Source organism: Nannospalax galili, unplaced genomic scaffold (assembly GCF_000622305.1).
Source record: "Nannospalax galili isolate Female #2095 unplaced genomic scaffold, S.galili_v1.0 scaffold182, whole genome shotgun sequence".
Lineage (NCBI taxonomy): Eukaryota > Metazoa > Chordata > Mammalia > Rodentia > Spalacidae > Nannospalax > Nannospalax galili.
In genome coordinates this window covers 89,471-114,168 of record NW_008348662.1, presented here as the reverse complement: position 1 = coordinate 114,168, position 24,698 = coordinate 89,471, and the positions used below count along the sequence as shown (strand labels likewise).

Below are 24,698 nucleotides of genomic sequence, written 5' to 3'. Positions count from 1 at the left end.
TGATCTCTTCTTTTCCAATTATTACTCCTTTAATATCCTGCTCTTGTCTTAGCACTCTTGCAAGAGTTTCAAGTACTATGTTAAAGAGAAGTAGGGATAGTGGACTGCCTTGTCTGGTTCCTTATTTCAATGGGAATGCTTCCAGTTTTTCTCCATGTAGAATGATGTTGGCTGTGGGTTTGTTATATATGGCTTTAATTATGTTGAGGTATGTTCTCTCCAGTCCAATTCCCTCTAGGACTTTGAACATAAATGCCAAGACAAGGAATGGGACAGGACCCAGGCCCAGAGAGAGGCCTGCAGGTCATGTAGGCCTTGGGAAGCAGAGCCTTTTTAAATTTTTTTGAGGCAGGATCTCCTTATGTAGCTCTGGCTGGCCCTAAAACTCACTATGTCTTGAATCCCTAGAGATCTGCCTGCCTTTACCTCCTAAGTGCTGGGATTAAAGGTGCACTCCACCATGTCTGGAAAGTCTATCTTTTGACAGTGGATAAGAACAGGAATTATTCAATTTGTTAAAGGAGAAGCACAAAGAAAAGGCACACATCCTCTGTCCTCTAGTATTGTTTTTGATCACTGGTGTCTTAATGACACTTCCCCAGTAGAGGGCACTGCCTGCAAGCTTACTGGGCACATTTGGCTCTGCATAGAGTTTAATTTGATCAGCTTCAACTGCTTTGACCAGACTTTGAGACTCTGGGTTACAAATTTGGTCTTTTCAAATCTTGGGCTACCACACTGCTGAGGACCTAGCCCAGCACCATCCAGTTAGTTACTCCTAAATCTACCTAGCACTGTAGCACCCTCCCCTCCCCAAACTCTACATAGACTTCCAAAATACTGCTCATTTGAGCTGAGAAGAATTTGATCCTGGAGGGAGAAGCTATTTGGAACTTAGGGACTAAATGAGAATGTAGGAAAAGGGAATGCGGTATGAAGGAAAGTCAGAGAGAATTATTTTTTGTATCTTTTAGAGGCAGATGTCCCCATTTGGGGACAGGTCCCAGTTTTGTTCCTTGGTCAATGGCTGCAGTGTGGACCCATGAAATGAGTCTTGGGGAACCAACACTATCCACCTCTATCCTAGCCCATATCCCAGCCACAGCACAAAGCACACAGAGACCTATGAAACTTTTATGCATGGCTTCCAGCCTCCTGAGTGTCTCCCTGCCTAGAAAGCTGTTTCCAGGGAGCTGGCATGTACCACGGTAGCCACCGCTTTGTGGATTAAATCTTTTTTTGTTTTTTTAATAGACGGCATTTGAGTCTATGGCTTTGCTGTTTGAGTTCATTAAAACCAAATACATTCTTCTTTCACAGAAGGATATAAAATTATTTTCAAGGAACAAAGAGCAAAATAAGAAAACCCTTGGCCTTTTGTTCTGCCAACTCAAGCCAAGCAATTGGCATTTCTTTCTGATGTTGATGGTTTTCCCCCTCACCTTCACTGAGGACTTTCCCCTCCTCCATAATATTCCTAAAATGAGGGAGGCTGCAGACCTGTGTGCTCATGTACACGTGCTATTGCACATGGAAAATCTCACCCTTATACATAGTCCCAGGGCTCTTGGGGTAGCACTTGTGTGGCTCACACATTGCCCTCATCTGTCAGCTCAGCATCTGTGACAGAAAGTAATCACAGTTGGCTATCCTTTGAAGAGGCTGGTTGCTGGAAATAGGATCTTTCCTCTTTAGGCTGCTCTGATGGTGCCCTCAAAATTAGCTCAAACTGGCCTTAAGACAATGGCATTTCCCTGGTATCCAGGAGCTTAAGGTTGAGATACAGAACATACATACTCATCACCAAGGAGACCATACACTGCTCTGCAAGAAAACTCCAGATTTGTGTCCTCAAATATATAGCGATACTGGATGAAGGGATTAATTTCACAAAACCCCTTTCCTTTCTAGATGAGAAAAACAAAGATCAAGAAATGATATGAGTTCCTAAGAGAAGTTATACAGACCTTGTCCCATCCGTGCCTCTACTCATGAAGATGGATTTCCAACAAAAGGAAGGATTCTAGAATGCTCTAATGGTGTTTGGAAAGGATGAAAAGCAGTACTTAAGGAGAGAGGCAAAGTGTGGCTTTTATGGGGAGGAGCATGGCTCCTGGGACCAGGAAGGTGAAGGCCAGTGTGCTTTGCTAGAACACTTCTTCAAGTTTTTGCTAGTGTTAGCATTCCTTCTGGCCTGGGGCTGACTCTGTAGGAAGGCAGAGACCTCAGCACTAGAATGGGAATCAGTTTCAATGACTCAGGATCATCTCACTGAAGGTGACTAAGCCAGCACCCCACTCACCTCTCCTGAGACTTTCTGTTGACAGCTTTCAGTCCACTGGGCATGTTATTGTCAGGAACGAAGAGTGTTAATTTGTGCCTATTTAGATCTGGTACAAGCTTGGGGTAAGAAGAGAGGACTTCTTCACTAAACTGCAGCTTCTGAATAAACAAGGATTAATGGTTTGAATCCCACCCAGTTTTTGAACCTCTAATTCTGCTTGATTTCTTTCTGTTCAACTCTAAGCAGGGTGGTGAGCTAGGCACTCTAAGGAACCCAGAACAGGAAGTATGGGGCTTCTGTCCTCCATACTTTCATGCCTCTCAGGTGAGGGGAATCTAAAACCTTTTGCACTGGGGGTTGGGGACACTCCACAGGAGCAGCTACTTGCTCTGTACAGACCAGACCTGGCTCTCAAAGGCTGCTCTCTCTCAGCAATTCAATCATAGTAACCTCTCTCTTCTAATCAGCAGAGCAGAAAATTGATTATAAGTAGAATCATCTGTGTCCCCTCTGCTCCTCACCCCCACAGGAATCTTACAACTTCAGGCCTTTGGTTCCCATCTACCCAAGAATGTGGTAGAAGGTAGGGTCGGGTTTTGTACAAAGCAAGATGCTATCTGAAACAGCTTTCTACAGGTGTTACCTTCAAGGGCTCACTTCTAGGACAAGTTTTTGACCCAGGCTCGTTTAAGAAAGCTAGTTGGCCTCACAGAGCTAAAAGGGTGTCTTGTTTATCTATAGTCCACAGGGACTGGAGTCTGGTGGTGACACCTCAGCCTGACTTTCAGCATACTGCTTCTATGTTTCTTTGGTTACTTTTGCCTGGTTCTGCCTAAGACTCCCCCTCCCCATTTAAGACGTGGCCACACCGCTTGTTTCTGGATTGTTTTGTTAATCTGAAAATCCCTCAACAACTAGAAAACCCTGTGAGATGGTGGCGACAATATCCAGCTTCCTGGGGCACAGAGGCAGCCCTGATTCTACATGGCCAAACCCCCAAGGGGGGAATCAAGACCTGTCTCTGCAGATACTTTGCTTTGCAGTAAGGTTCCATATGGGCTGAAATTACAAATGCTTGGACACTCTGGGTTTGTGAGAAGGAGACTGGCAGTCTCAGGTGCTAGCCAGGGCATAAGGGCTGGGCGTCACAGACCCTAAGGGAGTCCATCAGTATGAAGCTTACATATTGTTGCTGAGCCAGAAAAGCAGGGAGAATGGCAGAAAGGTCAGGAAGAAAAGGAAGGATACAGGAAAAGAAGTGGAAAAGATTCAGCCATAAAAGAGTTTTTGCATTCTCTTGTTTCCCAGAAAGCAGGTTCTAGGTGAGAATTCAGAATCCTTACTCTTTTTTTCTTTTTTTGGGGGGTGGGTGGTCAGCCTCTAAAATTGGACTTAATTATAGGCCACTGCAGGATTTACAAAACAAAGAACAGTATTTGCTTTACCTCCAAAAATTCAGAACTCTCCTCTGGGAAGTCTTCCTAAAATTGGTCAGCTACTATCCTGCATTATCAGAATCATAGGCCACCATGAGCCTTCTGGCAAGTGGCTAGGTGTCTCTGGTATAGCCCAAACCTTCCCTGAATGTGGTCCTCACAAAGTACTCTGTTTATTTGGTTACATTGGGAAATGTGCAGAGTATGACGTTTATCTCCATTAGTCTAAGGTTCTGGGAAGATAATGCAATCAAATTAGCTAAGGAAGTCTTTGTTCACTCCAAAGAAATTGAACTAGTCTGGTCAGCTTGCTAAGAAGTATCTATTGTGGGTTGGGGATGTAGCTCAGCTTGTAGAGTGTTTGCTAAGCATGCACATAAGCAAGAGGATGCCCCTCTGATAGGCTCTTGAACAACAGCCTGGGACTCTAACACTTTTCTCCAGTACAAAAGACTGAACCTGGTTTTCTAGCGGTTGTCTCTTGCAAAGAAATGTCCAAGAACTTTTGCATCTGTCTTTCTGTGTGTGTGTGTGTGTGTGTGTGTGTGAGAGAGAGAGAGAGAGAGAGAGAGAGAGAGAGAGAGAGAGAGAGAGAGAAGAGAAAAGCGCCCCTCGCGTGCCACACACACACACACACACTCTTTTAAAGAACTTTTGCATCTGTCTTTCTGTGTGTGTGTGTGTGTGTGTGTGTGAGAGAGAGAGAGAGAGAGAGAGAGAGAGAGAGAGAGAAACCAGAAGATAGCCTCAAGTGTCACTTCCACAATACCACCCACTGTTTTTTGAGATAGGGTCTCTCACTGGCCTGGAACTCACCAAGTAGCTTTAGCTGATTGGCCAGCAAGCCCCACCTGTCTCTGTTTCCCCAGCAACGGAGTTAAAAGCTTGTGTTAGTTAACACTCTTGGCTTTTTTAAAACATGAGTCTTTTTGTTTTGTTTAGTTTGTTTTTTTGTCTTTTTGAGACAGGATCTCCCTGTAGCCCCAGCTGGCCTGGAACTTGCTATGCAGACCAGGCTGGCCTTGAACTCACAGATATCTGCCTGCCTCTGCCTCCTGAGTGCTGGGATTAAAGGTGTGTGCCACCACACCCAGTCTAAAACATGGATTTTTATAGTGGAACAGGGGGTAGAGAGAATAATAATGGATCCCTCAACGCTCACCATCGAAGCTTCCACATACAACAGAGTACAATGCACCCAGAAGGCCACAACTGGCCAAGGTATAGAGAATAAGATTGCAGAGAGTGTGTTCCTGGATAGGATTCCTATATTAAACCTCACCCACCCATAGCTCTGGGACCATTGTGGAAGAGGGGAGTGGAAAGATTGTAAAAGCCAGGGTTGGTGCATGAGCATAAGGAAATAGTCTTCCAGGCCTCTGGGAACTTGCTCGTATGAACTTGCGGCAATGGTGACAGCATGCACAAGACCCATGCAAACTCAATCAGACAATCAGACAACACCCTCCCACCCTCCACCCCCACATAGAACTTGGGAAATGGGCAGCAGTACCCAACCTTAGCTGAGGAACTATTGGCAACTGATTACTGCAGGGTGAGGGAGAGCTGATCTTCTTTAAGGGAGTGACTCTAGATAGGCTGACTAGACTCCAGTGGAAGGACTTGTACCAAGGGACATCTGGGTACAAAAGCTTGACTCAGTAGGCCTTAACATATATGACAGAATGCATGAAATCTGGTGGGAGGGTTATAGGGATGGGGGAAAGTGTCTAAATATGATTAAGATTTATTGTATGATATGCACAAAAATTCAATGAAAATATACATTAAAAAGAAAAAATAAATGGGTCCTCATGCTTGCAAGGTAAGCAGTTTACCAACTGAGCTATTCCCTGGGCTTTTTGATTCTTATTCTAGGAATGGTGTGTATTCCACAGTCTACTGCATGTTTTGTAATATAAAGATGTGCCCACACAATGGGGCTGGAGAGATGGCTCAGTGGTTAAGAGCACCAGTTGCTCTTGCAGAGAACCTGCGTTTAAGTCCCAGCACCCACACTGCAGGTAACAACTATTTGTAACTCCAGTTCTAGAGGATCCAATGCCCTTTTCTAGCCTCCACAGGCATTGCATGACACCGGTGCACTTACATACACACAGGCAATACACTCATACACATAAAAAATAAAAATAATAAATAAAATACTAAAGAAAAGATGTGCCTACACAAATATGGAAGTACAACAGAGATTCTAGAAAGATCCATCAGATTTCTCCTGACACTTCATCACTGTCTTTCTTCAGGAACCTTCTATATTCACTTAGAAGCCTCAAACTTGAGCCTTTCTTCTCTCTGGCACAAAACCAGATAACATCATCTTTATCAAATCATACAGGAACCATCTGTTCTCCAATAGCCATGCTCACATCTTACTAGTTTCAGTATTACCTAGAGGATTCAGCCAAAAGAGACTTTTTGCATTCTCTTTTGGTTTCCAGAAAGCAGGTTCTGGGTGAGAATGCACCTACTTGTGAACCTGGGGAAGTGAGCTTTTTCTCTGGGTCTGACCTCTCTTCTTAAAGAGTGTCTTAAAGAGATCCTTGGATTTTCAGTAACAGGTGAGTTGATGTGGGCTTTATGAAATCTTAATGTGGGTTAGCCCTATGGCTGTGAGCACACAAATAGGAAAGGCAGAGATGTCTGTATGTTTGGAGGAGGGGGAGCACTATCCAAGAGCACAGACGTATCTCCTTCTTGGGGCCTGTAAGAAGATACCCAGAGACCTTTGCTCCACAGATCTTCCTACCAGAAGCAAACACTCTATGTTCCCCCTCCTCCTATCCTATGCCCACAAATACATCCCTCCTCTCACTTAGTGGTTCTTAACCTAACATGAATGTTCCTCTTGCAAATCACACCAACCTGTGCATCTTCTTTCTAGCACGTTTGCGCCCCTATGTATGTACCATTTAGGTGCCCCTTGGAGTCTCCTGTCTGGGATGAAGGTCTTTGGTGGAGAGAGATAGTTGGGACCAGAAGCCCCTGATGAGTTTTGGAAGCTTTATGTAGGATGGGGCCAGGTTTAAATGAAGTTGGGCACTCCAGTTCAAAGGTTTTCTGGACTCAGGGTGGACGACGTTAGAGGATATAGCATTCCCTGAAGGACACCTGACTCCTTTAAGGAATGGTTTACAAGGATGTGCTCTGGGGTTTCCTTGGGGCATTTACACGCAGGACCCAGTGCTTCTCCCATCTCAGCTGTTGCATACAGCCCCTTTTCAAAGTCTTTTGATTTCTTACCCTTCCCCTCGGTCTGGTGGTTCCTGGCTACCTGGGTTGGACTGGGCATTGCTCTCCTGGCTGGCTGCCTCTTTAAGCTCAGCTCCACGGAAACGATCCAAGAAGGAGTCAGGTCTCTGGTCCTCCTGGTGTACGTGCCTGGCGGCCCATGCTCGCAGTGAGATAATGAAGCGTGCCACCCTGGAAGGGAAACAGAAGGCAGTGACCAGAGAATGAAGGGAAAGAAGAGCTCTCTTTCAGGCCTCACGGTCCCAGGAGAAGCAGAGGTAATCAGCAGAGGTGGGTCTTGGGGTCTGTGGCTCAAGCTTGCCTCTCTACTCAGGCCTTTTCTTCCTTTCTTCCTTTACCCCTGCAGTCTGGGGCAGTCTCCTTGATCAGAGACGCTATATCTCTGTTATGGCTTTGCCCATCCAATTTTCCCATGGTCATGCTCCTTCCAATGGGGCATCATCAAGCATCTTTACTCCTTTTGCCCAAAGCAGAACTCTTGTTAAAACTGCTAAATGTAGGAACATTAAAACTAATACCTATGGTTTGAATATGAAATGTCCCCCATAGGTTCATGTGTTGGGATATTGGTCCCTAGCTCTTGACATTCATTGAGAAGGTTGTGGAACTTTTAGGAGATGGGCACTTGCCAGAGCAAGTGGGTCACTGGGGATGGGCCTTTCCTCAGGCTGGTGCAGAAGTCCTTTGCAATGTGGACTGATCCTTCTCCTAGAACTAGAATCTGCAGGGAGCTGGCTATGGGCTCAGCCTTTGCAACTGTAGCCCATGTCTCCAGAGCATTCCTTTGGGAAGCCTGCCGAAGAGCTGCCTCCTACCTTCTGTGTCTCACCAGAGGGGAGTGAGAAGACAGGCCCAACCCTGTTTCTCTGCTTTAAAAAAAAATACTTTTATTTATGTATATTTGTATGTACCATATATGTGCAGATGCTCCCAGAGGCCAGAAGAGAGTATTGGATTCCCCAGAGCTAGAGTTATAGGTAGTTGTGAGCTACCTAATATGGGTGCTGGGAAGCAAGCCTGGGTCCTCGGCAAGAACAGCAGGTGCTCTTAACTTCTAACCCATGACCCAGCCATCCCCACCCCACTGCCATTTTTTTCTGCCTTCACTGCTAATGTTTTTTTAGCAGCATCTACAGAGCCCTTCACTGACTGTGCTCCCAATAAAATCGGTTCCAAAGAACCTGCAAGTCATGAGTTGTCAAATTCATTGACCCTAATCATTTATACTCTTGTGTCCTAGGGCAAGAGGGAAACACTGATGCAAGAGAGCATACACAATGTTGAGACTGACTGTGTAGGTGCATTTTGAAGGACATACTAGAGCAGCCTCTCAGCTCTGGACACTGTCTCCACCTGTCTCTGCTAGGGTATAGAACCATGACCATGCTCTCCCCTTTCCAGCCCCAGCCATTAGGAATGGCCCATAGTAAATCATTTGTGCCTCTGAACAACTGACAGCCCCAGCAGGATAGGATCAGTGTTTCATTTAAGGTCATTTGGTGAAGGCTGTTTTCAGCCTTATACATGCTGATGTATGAGCAGAGAAAGCCAGAAACGAGGGTGACATGCAGAAGAAAAGCACAAACTGGAAATATCTATGAGAAGAGGAGGGGGAAGGCAGCTGCCCCTCATCCCTGGCTCCCTCCCCTGTCCCCCATGGCTTGTCCACCAGGGACTGCATGGCTAGCTTAAAGCAGGGCCCTGCTCAGTCTATCTCAGGTCTTTAGATCTGAAGGACTTGAAGATGTTCTTTTCTTTGCAATCAGAGCCTTTATTAGTAGAACAAAACACTGGAAACCGTTTCAATGCCCAGCTATAACCAGCTCATTAAAAATCATGGTAGAGGGGCTGGGAAGATGGATCAGTGGGTAAAATGCTTACTGTGTAAGTACAAAGATCCAAGTTGGGACCCTAGCCCCATATAAAGAGCTATCTGTAATGTTATGTGTTTGTAGTCTCAACACAGGGGTACAGAGACAGGTGGATCCCTGAAGCTCATTAGCCAGCCAGCTTAGCTGAATTCATGAGCTGCAGATTCAGCAAGAAACCCTGTTTCAGTGGTAAAATGGAGAGCAGCTGAGGAAGACACCAGGTGTCAATCTCCGGTACACACTCGTACACACACACGTACACACACACACATACACACCAAGCACACACACAAACATACTCCATATGCACACTCACACACACAGTAGATTAGCATTTTCCACAATGAAAAATATGATGACTCAATAGATAAATGAATTTTTGGCAATAATCTTAACTATAGACTACATGACTGTGAAGCTGTGGCATTTATTTAAGAAAATCAGTGGAAGGCAATGAGCCCAGCATTTGTGGAGCACCTGCCCCTGCCACCATGGGGCAGGCATTGTTGGAAGCATTTTTAGATGAGGTTTGACAAGGTGAAATGACTTCTTTAAGTTTGTGCAGCTATGAAAGCCAGTTACCAATGTCCTTGGAAGGAGGCAGAACTTAGAGATCTGCTAAACTTTCAATTGCTTTTGCAAGGATGCAGGTTACAGAGTCTAGACATAGAACTGTGAGAACTTGCCAGTGCTATTTTCCACTGTTGTCCCAACATCCTCAGCATATCACCATGTCCATCCGGTGTTCTTCCACAGCTAGCTCTCTCCAGAATTGAACAAAACAGTCAATGTCACTTTTTTTTTTCAAGACAGGGCCTCACTATATAGCCCTAGCTAGCCTGGAACTCACTATGTAGACCGGGATGGCTTTGAACACACAGAGAGCCTCCTGCTTCTGCCTCCTGAGTGTTGGGATTAAAGGCATGTACCACCATGCCCAACCCTTAATGTCACTTTTTAATAAAGCAATTTCAAACCAAGGGAATTTTTCTGACTTTTCTGAGTTCAGAATACATGGCCCAAGAGACTGTAAGTTACTCATTGATATATTTTAGGATGTTCTGCTTCTGCTCCCCCCCCTTTTTTTTTTAAATATAAATCTTCAACCCTATCAAAGATACCTCCACATTCTTTCTGCCCCTGTCTTTCCCTTCCCAAGATGTGTCAGGTCAATTACCTGGCTGGTCCCTGGCTTGTGAAGGAGCTCCTTGAAGATCCAGCCAGTCCTCTGGTCTCCATGGCGATCCCTTGCTGCAGTGTAGCAGTGTCTGAGCATGGTGAGGGAGGCCTAGAAAATCAAAATGAAGCATGCTAAATTGATCTCAAGCACATCCACCTCCTGAACTGTCAGGAACGAGATGGACAGATGCCCACAGCAGGAGGAAAGCTGTCATCACTGTCTCAATCCAGGGATCCTCCACTTCTGTTCACCTCCAGCAGAACTTGACTGGGGATGAAGTGACCCTTTCTTTTACATTTACTTATTTATTTATTATTTATTTATTTAGTGGGGGAGGACACATGCCACTGTGTGAGTGGAGATCAGAGGACAACCTGTGAGAGTTAGTATTCTCTTCCTACTATGTAAGTCCCAGGGATTGAACTCAGGTCCTCAGGCTTGGCAGCAAGAATCTTTACCCTATTGTGCTACCTTTCAGGCCCCAGCTGACCTTTTCTTTATAGCAAGAGTGATCAATGAGGGCAGCTCATGTTCAGGTATCGTCTATGGGCTAAGTGAAGTTTCAGGAGGCAGCAGCAAATGTTGGCATGGTTTCCATCTGAGTGTGGAGCCTGGAGAGGTCCCATAACCTGCCCTCTTGGATCATAGCAGCTGCTTTCATGTAATGCTTCCAGGACAAAGATTTTGGTTCCCACACATATTTCTGACCTCCAAGGCCAGATAAAATGTCACCTCCTTCTAGATGCTTCTCTAGTATCTTTTCCCACTCTGTGTGTGCTGTGGATACACTTCCTGGGCAGTCATGTATGTACTTGTCTGGCAGCCTTCCTACCACCACAGGTAACAGGAGAGCCCAGATCTTTGCATGAACTGGGCTTCCTTTTTTCCTTCCCTCCCTCCCTCCCTCCCTCCCTCCCCTCCTTCCTTCCTTCCTTTCTTCCTTTCCTCCTTCCTTCCCTTCTTCCTTCTTTTCTTTTTCTCTCTCTCTCTCTCTCTCTCTCTCTCTCTCTCTCTCTCTCTCTCTCTCTCTCTCTCTCTCTCTCTCTCTCTCTCTCTCTCTCTCTCTCTCTCTCTCTCTCTCTCTTTCTTTCTTCCTTTCCAGGGTTACACTATGTAGCTTTGGCTGACCTGGAACTCACTATGTAGACCAGGCTGACTTTGAACTCACAGAGATCTGTTTCTGCCTCCCAAGTACTGGGATTAAAGGCTGAGTCACTACATCTGACTCAGAACAGTAATTTCAAAAGAAAATTCACTTGTTCTTTGCCAAACCACGTCTTTGTCCCCTGTAATGCAGAGGTGAGGGGGGCAGGGAGGGGCAGCTACAGCATCTGTGTAATTCAGGTAAAAAGCACATGCACTGTTAGGACAGGTAACCACACATGGGTATAGTACCAGCCACACCTCGGTACAGCAGAGTAGCAGAGCCTGGTGTCTGGTGAGCTGCCTGAAATAAGGCCAAAAATATGTTCAGGAGCATTTGTCTTTCTTTTTAAAACCTCCTAAGGTTGTTTGACCAACCTGATTAAAAACCAGTCAGGCACTGTCCCAGGGGATTTGCATTTCGCGGCTGACTCTTGAGGAACTTGCACAAGGCAAAGTAATTCTATCATGTGACCTAGTTCAAACTAATCCGCTTTCTTAATGAGGTGGTTGAAGCAGGACCCAAATTAACATCAGGGAAAATCTTCAATTCCCCCTGGTGAGTGATTAGAAGTCAGAATCCTTGAATCCCTGGTACTGAGCTGCTGCCCCTTCTAGCAGCATCCCTCCTACCTAGGAGCTCATTTGCATGACATAGCCTGTCTTTGTGCCTTCTGACAGCCTCTAAAGGCAGCAGGCACCCCTTTCCCCCAATTTCCTCATAGTGAGGTACTTTTTCTGCTGGAGCCACATGGAATCAGACAGCCCCATCTACTAGGTGGCCATCCTCAGTGCCAGGAACCTGTACTGTGTCTGGCTGTCCAGGCCTCAACTCACATTCACTCCTCAGGTTCAAGTCTCCCCTCACCACAGTCATCCCACTCTCACTATGTTCCTGAGATCTAGGTTGGCTGTACAGACAGACAGAGACCACATTGTTATTCCTGGGGCCAAGTCAGGAAGTCTGTGTTGGTTTGTATGGTTTTTGTGACCATTGGTGGTCACAACTGCCATCAACCAAAACCCAAAGTCTTATAACACAGGCTGTGGCGACTCAGATGGCTCTAACTTGTGTATGTGCAATTGATGTTTTAGAACCGAATATGGCTGTCTCCATTTATTTGAGTCATGATGTTTTGGGACCTTTGGCATGAAGAAGCATCTCCTCCCAATATACCACTGCAGTCACAAATGCAACAAAACACATACCATTGATTGACAGTTTACTGTGTATCACTTACCCATAGAAAAACCCTGCAAGAAGGAAATGGAAGTCCAGAGGAGCAAAAGAGATATTCTAATGTCATTCATTCCACCCCAATTCAAAGCTGCCCTCATCTACTCCATGAAACTGCCCTTTGTATTTTAACCCACAGCATAAACGAAAACAAAATTTATTGATTCATGACTGAGGACTGATCCCTGTGGCATGGCATCAGAGATTGCTCTGATTCATCTGACTGCATTTGTGGCCATGGATCTTTATTTCTAAACCACTAGATGCAACTCTTTTCCTATATCCTTAAGGAACAGCTCTCATCTCAGGGCTGGAGAGATGGCTCAGCGGTTAAGAGCACTGACTGCGCTTGCAGAGGACCTGGGTTCAGCACCCACATGGCGTTGCATGACATGGTTGTACTCACATATATGCAGGCAATACACGCATACACATAAAATAAAAATAATAAATAAAATATTTTTTTAAAAAAGAAAAAAAGAAACAACTCATACCTCATTTGCATGCACAGAAGAGTCCCTGCTAGAGGCCCTTGCTGCAGTGTAGAAGCCACGATTCCTTTACCCTCCAGAGTTTCTATAGACAACAAAGGTGGGAAGTACATCTTATAGCACCTCAGTCAGTCCCAGGAGGTGGGTCCTCTGCAAGAGCAGCCAGCACTCTTTACCACTGAGCCATCTCTCCAGCCCCAGTATTTACATTGTTAACTACACGACTGTGGTTATTTCTCAGAGAAACTGATCTTACTTAGCAGAAGGAAGGGAGATGACAGAGTAGAGAGGAACTTGATATCTCTGGTGACATTTGAGTTCCCAAGAAGACACAGATATTGAAGAAAAGGAGAAAACTTAGGTAATCAATGTAATGATGGGGAGCTAGAACCTTCCAAAGAAAACAGAGAGGCAGGAGACAGAGAGCTGCCAGGAACAGGCTCTGACCCTGACTCTGGTAACAATTTCAGGTGGCAATGCTGCCTTCCAAGGACAAATTGTTGTTGGCATTATTAGCATCAGAACCTATGTTCTGGCAGCTCTAACAAGTCAGACTTAGCTACCTGTTCTCAATAGGCCAATTAAAGAGAAGCCCTAAAAGTGGAAAGCAGAAAAAGATGTATTTAATGTGGCCCGCACTGGGAAGAGGGATAAAGAGATCCAGTGACACCCCAAGTCCATCTTTGAGGTCCTGGCATGAGGTTCAGTTTTAAATAGAGGGCTAGAGGTAGGCATGGCTAAACAGTTCTAGTCAAGGTGTGGGCCCATCCCTCCCTGGCCCAATTTTGTCTGGGCTGCAGTCTCTCCTGCAAGATGATATGACAAATTGTCAGCTCTGTGTGAAATCTCTTTCCAGGAGACAAATTCCCCTCTGGCTGGCATCAGGCTTCAACTGTTAAGTTGTTCCAGCATGAGAGGCCCCCAGAAGTCAGGAATTACAAGGACAACAGCAACAGGTATATACAATGAAGGGACTTTTGAAAGATGGGGGAAGTTTCAGCTTGTGATGCTTAACCTCCAGGTTTATTTGTAGAGAGAAGTGAGTGTGGGGGGTGGGCACAGGTTTTCTTTGTCTTCGACCACTGGGTAAATGCAGAGGTTCCCATTAGGACTGGAACTGGTAATTAGCTGTGCACTCTGTGGAACATCTGGTGTCTTACTTAGGTGACTCTGGGGACCCGAGAGCAAACAGAGGTGACCTGTTGGCACAAGGCTGCAGAACATGGTATCTTACTCTTTTCCTCTTTTCAAGCCCTGAGGACTGAGTGACTGAAATCATTCACACAAGTGACCAGGGAACTGAATGCATTTTATAGTCTTTGGTCCTGGAGAAGCAGGGTGAAAATGTGTTTCTTTGGTGATAATTGCTTTGGGCTCCGCTTAAAAAGCAACATGAAGAAATCTTCATTTCTATAGGACACACACCCCTGTGCCCAAAAGCTCACTCAAAATAGCTTCTCCGGGAGATGAACTGGGATTTGTGGTAGCCCAGACTGCAATTCTCTGTAGCATATTCTTAAGTCTTTTGCTATTGTATTATCTTCAAAATTATGCCAGATGGCTTCTAGATAACTGAGTCAAACTATTAAAAAGAAAAAGAAAAATTCAAGGCTTATGACACAGGGTCTTCCTATATAGCTGAGGCTGGCCTTGAACTCATAATCCTGCTTCCTCAGCCTCCCAAATGCTGGGATTATAGGCATACACCACCATGCCCAGCTTAAGATAGTTTTATTTCTGGTATTTTCAGAGTGTATTTTTTTTTAATTCAAAGGAAGCCTTTTCATCCTTTCTTATGACTTTCCTGTAGAAAAATAATTCTGAAAATTTAATAAAGAAAATGGAAATCCAGGCCTCCAATTTGTTGAAAGATCTGCAGGCGAGGCTGTCTCAGGGGACAAAGAAACCACTGCTCCTTCTTCTGAGGGGCACTTAGAGAAGGGCCAGTGACATACATGTACTGACAGGCTCCTTGCTATCATTGGAAATAAAGAATGATTGATATTTCAGTATACAAAGTCTCAATTATTTACATCAAAAGCTTTCTAAAAGGACTGGAATTGAAGGCAAAGATATGGTTTATAGAAACACGATTTCTCTCCCTAAAAGACCGATTTTAGACTTTAAATGTTTTGTTTATATGCTAGAGTCCTTTGTTCAATTTACATGACAAATAAATAAAATGCTAGGTTGGGTTGGAGAGCACTAGAGGGGGCCTAGACTCTGCCCCAAGACAGCTCCACCTATATTGTGAACACTACTGAGTTCTCCTTGGTGACTTTAAGGAACATTCTGGAAATTTCTGTGGGTTAACTTTTGCTTCCATAAGAGAAAGAATCTCTCCTGAAGAAAGCACTCTTCCTGGTCCTCCTATGGAAATCTCTGTAGGGTTGCCAAGGGATTTGGTATTCATCCGTTAATAAGCCTTTGCCATGTGAACAGCTGGGCAAGGATACAAGTGGGCCTCGGTGAGACTCAGTGAGTGGTGAGGCTGAGAAGGCACCACTTGGGCACAGACATGGAATGGCTAGTCTAGATGCCTGGTCTCCTAGGAGGTCTGAGGGCAAAGGAGAAGATGGTTTCTCACCTGAGAGACCAGGGAAGACTCATGTGAAAGGGGAATCATTTCAAGTCCATACAAGAGGATGATTGAACGCTGAACCACACACAGCAAGGACAATGCCAAGAACATTGTATTATTCACCAGCAGTTTTAACCTCACCACAATTCAGGGGGTCAATATTAGACTGACTCCACAGATGAGGAAATGGAGGCTTGGGACAATTGGGAAAATTTCCATAGCTAGCCACCTATAGAACCAGTGTTCAACCCAGGCAGTCTGATCTGAACCATGATGGTCATGGAAAAGGGGACAGGAGGAGAAGGGGGAAATATAGTCAGTGCTTTGCCACTATAATAAAATTCCCGAGATTATCATCTCATAAACAGAACAGGTCTACTTTGGCTCACAGTCTTGAAGGTTCTAGTCCATGATGGACTTAGCTATGTTGCTTTGAGCCTATGGCCAGGCAGTCCATCATGGAAGAAGGATATAATGGTGCAAAAAGAGAGGACCAGAGTCCCACAGTCTTCTTTGGGGCTATGCATCCAATGACTTAAGGTCCTTACACAAAGTCAACCTCTTAAAGGTTCTGCTTCCTCCTGAAAGTTGTCCTCTGACTTCTCCATACACATGCTGTGGCACTTGTGTGTAAACACACACACACACACACACACACACACACACTCACACACACACCACCACCACCACCACCACCACCAATAACAACAACAATAATAATAGTAATAATGAAGCAAAAACAATTAAAAAAATAATTCAAGAAATTTAACAGTGTAAGAGTCTGGACATGGTGGTGCATGCCTTTAATCCCAGTACTCAGGAGGTGGAGGTAGGTGAATCTCTATCTCTGTGAGTTAGAGGCCAGCCTGGTCTGCATAGTGAGTCCAAGCCTGCTAGAGTTGCATAGTGAGACCCTGCAAACAAAAATTATTTTTTATTTTTAAGATTTAAAAAAAATTTATAATTTATTATTATTTTTATATGTGTAAGTGTTTTGCATGTATGTAACTGTACTATATGCATGCAATGCCCACAGAGGCCAGAAAAGGGTTATTGGTGGAACTGGAGTTACAGATGGTTGTTAGCCACCATGTAGGTGCTGGGAACAGAACCCAGGTCCTCTGCAAGAACAGCCAGTGCCCTTTACCCCTGGCCATCTTTTTTCTTGTTTGTTTGTTTGTTTTGTTTTTTTTGGGGGGGGGAGGGGTCTTTTTGAGATAGGGTCTCCCTGTAGCCCCAGATGTCCTGGTACTCATTATGTAGACCAGGCAGCCTTGAACTCATGGAGATCCACCTGCCTCTGCCTCCCGGGTGCTGGGATTAAAGGTGTGCGCCACCACACCTGGCAGCCCCTGGCCATCTTTCTAGGACCACTCTTTCTTTTCTTTGTCTTTTCTTAAATAATGTAGACTGCTAGAAGACTACTTTGAAATTTGAAGCATAGCTTTTTTTTATGCTGCTTTCTTAGGTTTGGGCCATCTACTTATAAAATGTGCAGTCTACTAGGAGACAAAATAAGTATTCTCTATTTCCACCGGAAGTATATTTTTGTCTTTTAAAAATATTTTATTTCTTAGTTTGTTATTATTATTTTATGTGTATGAGTATATTGCCTGCATGTGTGTAAGTGCACTTGTATCTTGCAGTGCCTGCAGAGAACAGAAGAGGGCATTGGATCCCCTGGAACTGGAGTTACCAAAGATTGTTAGCTGCCATGTGGGTGCTGGGATTTGAACCCCGGTCTTCTTCAAGAACAGTCAGTGTTCTTAACCACTGAACTATCTACCCCCCTCTGTCTTTTTGAGACAGGGTCTCCCTGTAGCCCCAGCTGGCCTAGAACTCACTATGTAGACCAGGTTGGCCTCAGACTCACAAAGATCCACCTGTCTCTGCCTCCTGAGTGCTGGGACTAAAGGCCTATATCACCAAGCCTGGCCATCTGCAGTATCTTTAACTACATATCACTGAAATATACATATATGTTATATTACATATAATTACATATATTATATATAATGTGTAATATACTATGTGTAGATGTATAGTTACTGTAGATCATGAAAAAAATAAGGCACTATATTTTAATTGTCTTAAAATTACTGTGAAGAATATTCAGTTTCTTTTTCTTGTTTTTCTGAGACAAAGTTTTACTATGTAGCTCTAGCTGACCTGGAACTTACTATATAGACCAGGCTGCCCTTGAACTCTCAGTGATCAGCCTACCTCTGCTTCCTGAGTGCTGGGATTAAAGGAATGTGCCACCATGCCCAGCAATAATATTTAAATGTTTAACTTCATTTTATCTATAGGATTTTTCAAACAGTATTTTTTTTAGGATACATTGTTATTTGTGTATACCGGAAAGATGATAAGGATAAAGAATAATACAATAATATCTCTGAGGACAAAATGTGTGCTCCTGTGCTTTAATAAATTTTAAAACAAAATCGTAACATAAGGAACTCATAATAGGACCTGGTAGGTCACAGAGCCATTAAAAATGAATGATTAAGGGGGCTGGACAGATGGCTCAGTTGTTAAGAGCAGTGACTGCTCTTGCAGAGGACCTAGTTTGGTTCCCAGCACCCACATGGCAGCTAACAACCAGTTCCAGGGTAATCCAAGGCCCTCCCTATTCTGACCTCCATGGGCATTGCATGGCACTGGTGCACTTACATACATGCAAGCAATACATTCATACACATAAAATAATAATAAATTATCTATGTTTTAAACTAACTTTTAACTTTGAGAAAAGTACATTTCTCAAGGCAGTCTGAACCTGAACTCATAACTCATCTTTTATGTCTACACCTGAGTAGCTTCTTGACATGAAGAGGTCCAGGGCCCAGCTCTCCAGAGATTTTTGTATTATACCACAGAACAGAATATAAGAATTCATAGTCTTCACATTAGTAAATAATAATGATTCACAAATTGAGTAGAAGTAGCTATTAGATGAGAAAGTTCCAAAATAGATCATAAACATAAATATTTTTAAAGGAAGACAAACAATAACAAAATATGATAACGGAGTCAAAGTCGAGCATAACTTTTACCAAAGTAAATGTAAGTGATGAAAACGTATAGATTCAATCTCCATGAAAATGATAGAATTGCATTTGTGTGCAGAAGTTTGTGTACATATATGGAAAACTTTAGGAGCGCTGGTAGTTTTTTTCTCTGTGACAGACTTAATCCACCCCATCCTTGTGCCAGCTTTCTGTCTTTTAGCTTCTAGTTTCCTTACCTGGGAGAATATTGCTAGAACTAACAATTTTAGTATTCTGTGTTTGGGGAATTTCTGGTAGAAAGCATATTCATTGTTTTGATTTCTTTTTAAATATTTGCATATTTGATTTATCATATTCTATTTCTTAAAATTATTTTTTTCTTTGACTTTTTTGGGAGTATATTGCAGGCATCACATTATCCTTTAAACTACCCATGTACTTCATAAAAATAAGCATATAACTTATCTAAGTGTGGTTAGTAAATTCAGAAATTAACATTTATACAGTATTTTGTCTAGTTGGAAATCTGATTTCCAATTTCATTAGTTCCACTGGCAATTTCTTTTCAGCAACAGGATCCAACCCAGGGTTGCTTACTGTATATCATGACTCTAATCTGGAACAATTCCTTTGTCTTTTCATGTCTTTTTAACATTGATGCATTTGACCAATTGAGAACTATGGAATAGTTGGAGATTTTCTTTCTCATGGTTAGATGGGGCTTATGCTGTGTGGATGGCAATGCTAAGTGGTCTTTACCAGGCATCACATTCAGATGCACAGAATATCTTGTGTTGGCATTGTTAATTTTGATCACATGGTAAGATGGTGTTCACTTTCTCTACTATATAGTTACTGTTTTTCTTTTGGTTAATAATTTGTGAGAAGGAACTGTGAGACCATGTTGATTACCCTATTCTTTATCACACCTGCCTCTCTTAGATTTGACATTTTTGATTATTATTATTTTTATTTTTTAGAAAAAAAACACTTATTTATTGGTAAACATGAGACAACAATTTGGAACAGGTGGATGCTTCTCCAGTGGGGTTCTTGTGCTTGTACACTGCACACACACTCTTTGTAACACAGACCACTGAGGTCAAGCACCAGGAAAAACACACCACACAGCAAGGCAAAGTGGCTGGGAGTAAGGTGTTTGCAGATTTCAACTTTGGGATTGAAGTAGCTGGTAAAAATAAAAAGGCACCACATTGGGGTTTAGAGACCCGGTAGCTGAGAAAAAAAGCTGGCCAACCCAGACACCCAAACACCTGTACTTCTCCAACAGCTCATGGGACCCCCCAAAGGACTTGGAGGAGTCTCTAAGGCAGTGTCTGGCAAAAAATAAACTGCTAAACTTGAGAATGGTAGCAAGGGGGCCCTGGCTGAGGACAGGGAGGAAGGCTGGGGCTAATGGCCCAGTGGGTAGCTACTTCCCCCTGCCTTGGCCCTATAGTTTTCTGTGAACAGCTCCTGTTTGCAGGCAGCAAGGCCCCTGGGTGCTGGACTCAGAGGTTTGCATGTAGGCAGTTCTCAGGAGCCATGGATGTGGGTCTGTCCCCAAAGGCACGCTGTTAAGGTCTGTTTGGCTACACTAAGGCCATCTCTTATTTAGTTGGGGGGTGAGCTTCCAGGGACACTTGCAGTCTGGCAGTTCCCTGACACCACAGCCCACTCAGTATGGGCTGGTTTTGGGAAGGGAAGCTTCTTCATGCAAGGGAACTGAAGAGCCCACATCTGCCAGCTGACCATCCAACAGCAGAAGCAGAAACAAGGGTTCCATATCACCCACGCTTTTTGGCATTACAGACTCACTGGCCAGACTGTCACTGCCTTAAGTTGACAATCCAGGACAGAAATCCAGACACTGGCCAGCAGTTTGAAAAGGTAGTTTTAAGACAGCTACTGGGGTTGAAGGTGGGTAGGGGAAGGCATCCACAAAGGGTCAGAACTGGAAAAAGTCCTGATGGGGGCAGGCGGCAGCGGGGGGAGGGAGGGTTCTCAGGGCTGCCAAACTGTTCCACATTCCAAATGGTACAGGGATATTGCTTCTCAACTGGGAAGGTGAACACAAGCCCCCAAACATGGGAGAGGATTGTCAGGGAAAAGTGGCACCCTAAGAACGGCCCATTCACTAGGCAGAGCTCAGCACCAGGGTGGCTGTGGCAGGCATAACTACAGTAAATATTTGCATGAGAGTCCAGAGCTCACAAACAATCAGCAGGGTGGTGGACCTGCAGGAGGCACCTGCATTCCCACACTGGAACTGCTGAAGTGACTTATAAGTCCCTAATAAGGCTTAAGCCAGTCCTGTATTACCAGAAGCTTCCAAAGTAGAGAGGCTTGCCAGCCCAGGATTAGAAACTTTCCACTCCAGCCATCTCTTGGTCTCTACTGTCTACCCCTCTCTAAAGCCCAGCAGGTTCAGCCCCTCAGAACTTGGGCGTACCAGGCCCAAGAAAGAAATGCAGGTCTGGGTCCAGAGTGGAACAGGGACACTTCTCACTGGGACTCAGGCCTACGGGAAGGAGGCAGGTGTCGGCAGGTGTCGTGGGGTGTCCCCCCACCCCCGCCGCGAGTTCTCTTGTTCCAGAGCATGGTGGCGCCTAGGTGCACATGGGTGTTACCGGGATGACACCCTCCAAAAACTCAAACCCTGGCTGGCTTTTGGCTGGAGATGTAACTGCACCAGGAACAGACACTCTGAACCAGACCTCTGCAGGGTTTCTGGGCTCACCCTTCCAACTAATTATCCCTTTCCAGTGAGGACCTAGGCTCACCTGCTAAGGACAGGCTCCTCACCTCACCACGAAGGCCCTGGCACTGCTGGGGGTGGGGGGGTCCTGCCTGTTCCAGCTTTCCCCCCCACGGTGGGGGAGGAAGAGAGTCAGCTGTACCAGACCCCCCTCCACAGACTAACCATCAGCAGAAACAGGGGTAAGGAAGAGAAGGGTCTCACTAGGCTGAGGAAGGGCGTGAATTAAAGGAAACTGCTTGGTCCAAGCAGAAGCCTTGAACCACTGGCCACCTAGATTTCCTGAGGCAACAGGACACAGAGGAGAGTGATGTGGAGGCCCAGAGAGGTAGGGTCACCAGGGAAACCAGGGCCCAGCAGGGTAGAGAAGGTAGTTCCCAGCCTAAAGTCTCAGGACATGGTGGGGCTGGCACCCCTGGGTCAGGCATCAAAGCAAATCAGACACTGGAAGGCAGGTCTGACTCAGGCCGCAGTTTTATTAATGCCTCAGGTTGAAGAAACCCACACTAGTGGGTGACTCCTTCACCCTGACAGTGATGAGATTCACGGTGACATCGGTGACAAAGACATGCTCGATGAGGCTGTGGGTATGTTTCCAGTCCTGGCTGGTTTGGACTGATACAGATAGATTCTGCCCAGCACTGGGGAGTGAGGATGAGTCTGGGTCCAAGTCGGAGCTACTGTTCTCCTGCCTATGCTCATCTCAGACAGTGCAGGTACCTTGCTGCCTTCTCCCAGGGCTGTGTGGCCCTCCTGCCTGCTGGGGGCAGCAATGCCCTTGACACTATCCCTCTTGCACGAAGGGGCCTTCTCGCCTTTGCTGGTGTCTGTGCGTATGCTGGTCCCACTCAGTCCTGTGGGGCCACCACCAGGGCCTTTCCCGGTGGCAGAGTTGGTGGCAGGGATGGCCTTGGTGGCCGTGGCATGGCGGGCCAGCAGGCCCATGCCAGGCATGCCATTCTTGATGCTCTGTAAGCCCAAGACTTGAAGGCTTAGCTCCTGAGTAGGGGTCACCTGGGAACTTGAGCCCTGGGCAGGGACCTTGTTCCCACTGTGGCTATGTTGGGGACCCCCTGAACTACTCCCTTTCTGCTCTGCAGCCCCATGCCAGGGGCCTTTGGGACTTTGCTTCCTGTGGGGCTCAGCCCCAGCTCCCCCTTCCGCGTCCTCACCTTCAGGTCCAGCCCCAGGCTACACTTATTGGTGGCCTGGGCCTTGAGCACCAGTCGGCTGGCAGCCTGGGCCTGACTCTGGCTCATGCCGTTCATGTAGTGCACGATGGAGCTCTGGCAGCTGATGCCACCGCGGCTGGGGCTCCGGGTCATGCCTTTCATCAGGCTGGCCAGGTTCTCTGGGGTTGCCATGGTGCTGGGGCCACTGCAGGCCTCCTTGGTGTGGGCTTTCAGGGCTGCCAAGCCCGCGACAGGTTCACTGAGTGGAGGAGGCAGCTTGCTGGCTGGGGTCCCCAGGTCCTTCCAGGTGGTCTTCAGCACCTTAACCAGGCTCACGGGTCTCCGAGCTGCCTTCTGTTCTGGGGGCAGCGGCTTGCGTCCTCCTTACTTGAGAATTGGGATCTTTCAGCTCTGGCTTGGCTACCAGGATCTGGGCTTTCTTCTGAGGATCGGGGTGGGTCTCACGGCCTCGGGGGCCCCTCTTAGAGTCCCGGTCACTGTCACCTTCTTCGTCTGAGGAAGGGGAGGAACTGCTGGATTTGGACTTGGAGGGAGCATCCGGTTCCTTGAGCTTGGAGCGCCGGCTGCAGAAAGACATCTTGGTGTGCTCTCTGGGCCTGCCCCTCCGCCGCCCTTCCTGCTCTGCACTTTCTTCTCCTGCTCCGAGTGCTGTGAACATGCACATTTCTGGAAAGCTGGGACCAAGATGTTTTCCTCTGGCTCCCACCTGTTATGTTTGGAGGACCAGCTGCACCACTTGACCAGCTACTACAGCTTGCCCTTGCGGAGCCGCTTGCTCAAGATGCACTCGGTGGCGAAGACCTGCTTGCCCACGGCTGCTCAGCTCCTCATGCCGCCCGCCCGGTGCCCCGCAGCAACATTTTTGATTATTCTTATCTGAATAATTTTTATTTGAATGTTTGGAAAATTGTTATTTTTTAAGCTCCATTGTTCCTTACATATTTATTGTTATTTTATAAAGAATAGGTTTCCTTTTCTCCCATAAGTCTAGAATGAGTGTTTTTTTTTTAACCTTTTGGATGTCATTATAAAACGTAACTCCTTTACCCTGAGTACTTAAATATGTATTTTCCAAAAATAAAGATATTTTCCTTAAAAAAAAAAACAAAACAAAACACTAAGACACAAGTCATCAGAGGAGAGTTTTCCCAGGTTTACTAGTAAGTCCTTGGTTTCCATATGGTCATCCATGACTAAATGTCACTGATGAGCCTAATGGCTTGACTGTCAAGGGAATATCCACTTCCCTCATAGGCCCACAATCACTGTCTGTATCCTGACCTTGCCATAGAAATGAAAGGCAAGACTTATACAACATCCTTACTCCTCAGAACAGGGGCTGGTACAGGGATGTGTAACAGTTTGGATACTTTTTACAGTAGAATTCCACTTGGTACCATTTGAGTCTTCATTTGCTTACCCTCTCAAAGCAATGCAACTTAAAAGAAAAAATAGTATGTGGGGGTACTGAAGAGATGGCTCAGCAGTTAAGAGCACTGGCTGCTCTTGCAGAGGTCCCTGGTTCGATTCCCAGCACCCACATGGCAGCTAACAACTGTCCTAACTCCAGTTCCAGGGTATTCAATGCCCTCTTCTGACCTCCACAGGCCTTGTACCACATGGGCACACCTACCTACATGCAGGCAATACACTCATACACATAAAATAAAAATAATAAATAAAATTTAAAATGTGTGTGTGTGTGTGTGTGTGTATGCAGTTGCGTATGCACATGTGTGCATGTGGAAGCCAGTAGAAAACCTTGGTGTCATCCTCAGGAATGGTGTCTATCTCCTTTGAGACAGGATATTCTGCTGACCTGGAACTACCAATTAGGCTAGGCAGGCTAGCCAGTGATCCCTAGGGATTTGCCTCTTTCCACTTCCCTGGAGTTGGGATTATAAATACTGCCACTGCACCCGGCATATTCTGGGGATTAAATTTAGTTCTTTGAGTTGCAAGACAAGCACTTTATCAAACTGATACATCCTTCTAACCCTGTCATGCAACTTTTTTGAGCATCATTTTTTATTTTATTCTAAAATAAGAAATCAAGTATTTAAATAAGGGACAATTCCAAAATAAGAACAGGCCAGATGTGGTGGCGCACTCCTTTAATCCCAGCACTTGGGAGGCAGAGGCAAGTGGATCTTTGTGAGATGGAGGCCAGCTGGGTATACATAGTGATTTCCAGGCCAGCCAGAGTTACAGGGAGACTCAGTCTCAAACAAAACAGAAAA

At 45.4% G+C, this 24,698-nt stretch overlaps 1 protein-coding gene and 1 pseudogene across 1 annotated transcript in view; both read right to left on the bottom strand.

The window, feature by feature from the left end:
* The window catches only part of Cnga3 (cyclic nucleotide gated channel subunit alpha 3), a 57,700-nt gene that overhangs the window by 18,185 nt on the left and 14,817 nt on the right, over nt 1-24,698 (bottom strand). The window contains exons 3-4 of the mRNA XM_008845827.2: nt 10,039-10,149; nt 6,982-7,161 (exon numbers count right to left, since the gene is read on the bottom strand). Of these exons, the coding sequence (XP_008844049.1) occupies nt 6,982-7,161; nt 10,039-10,149 (291 nt within the window). The remainder of the gene's footprint in view (nt 1-6,981; nt 7,162-10,038; nt 10,150-24,698) is intronic.
* LOC103744151 lies at nt 21,744-23,289 on the bottom strand (annotated as a pseudogene).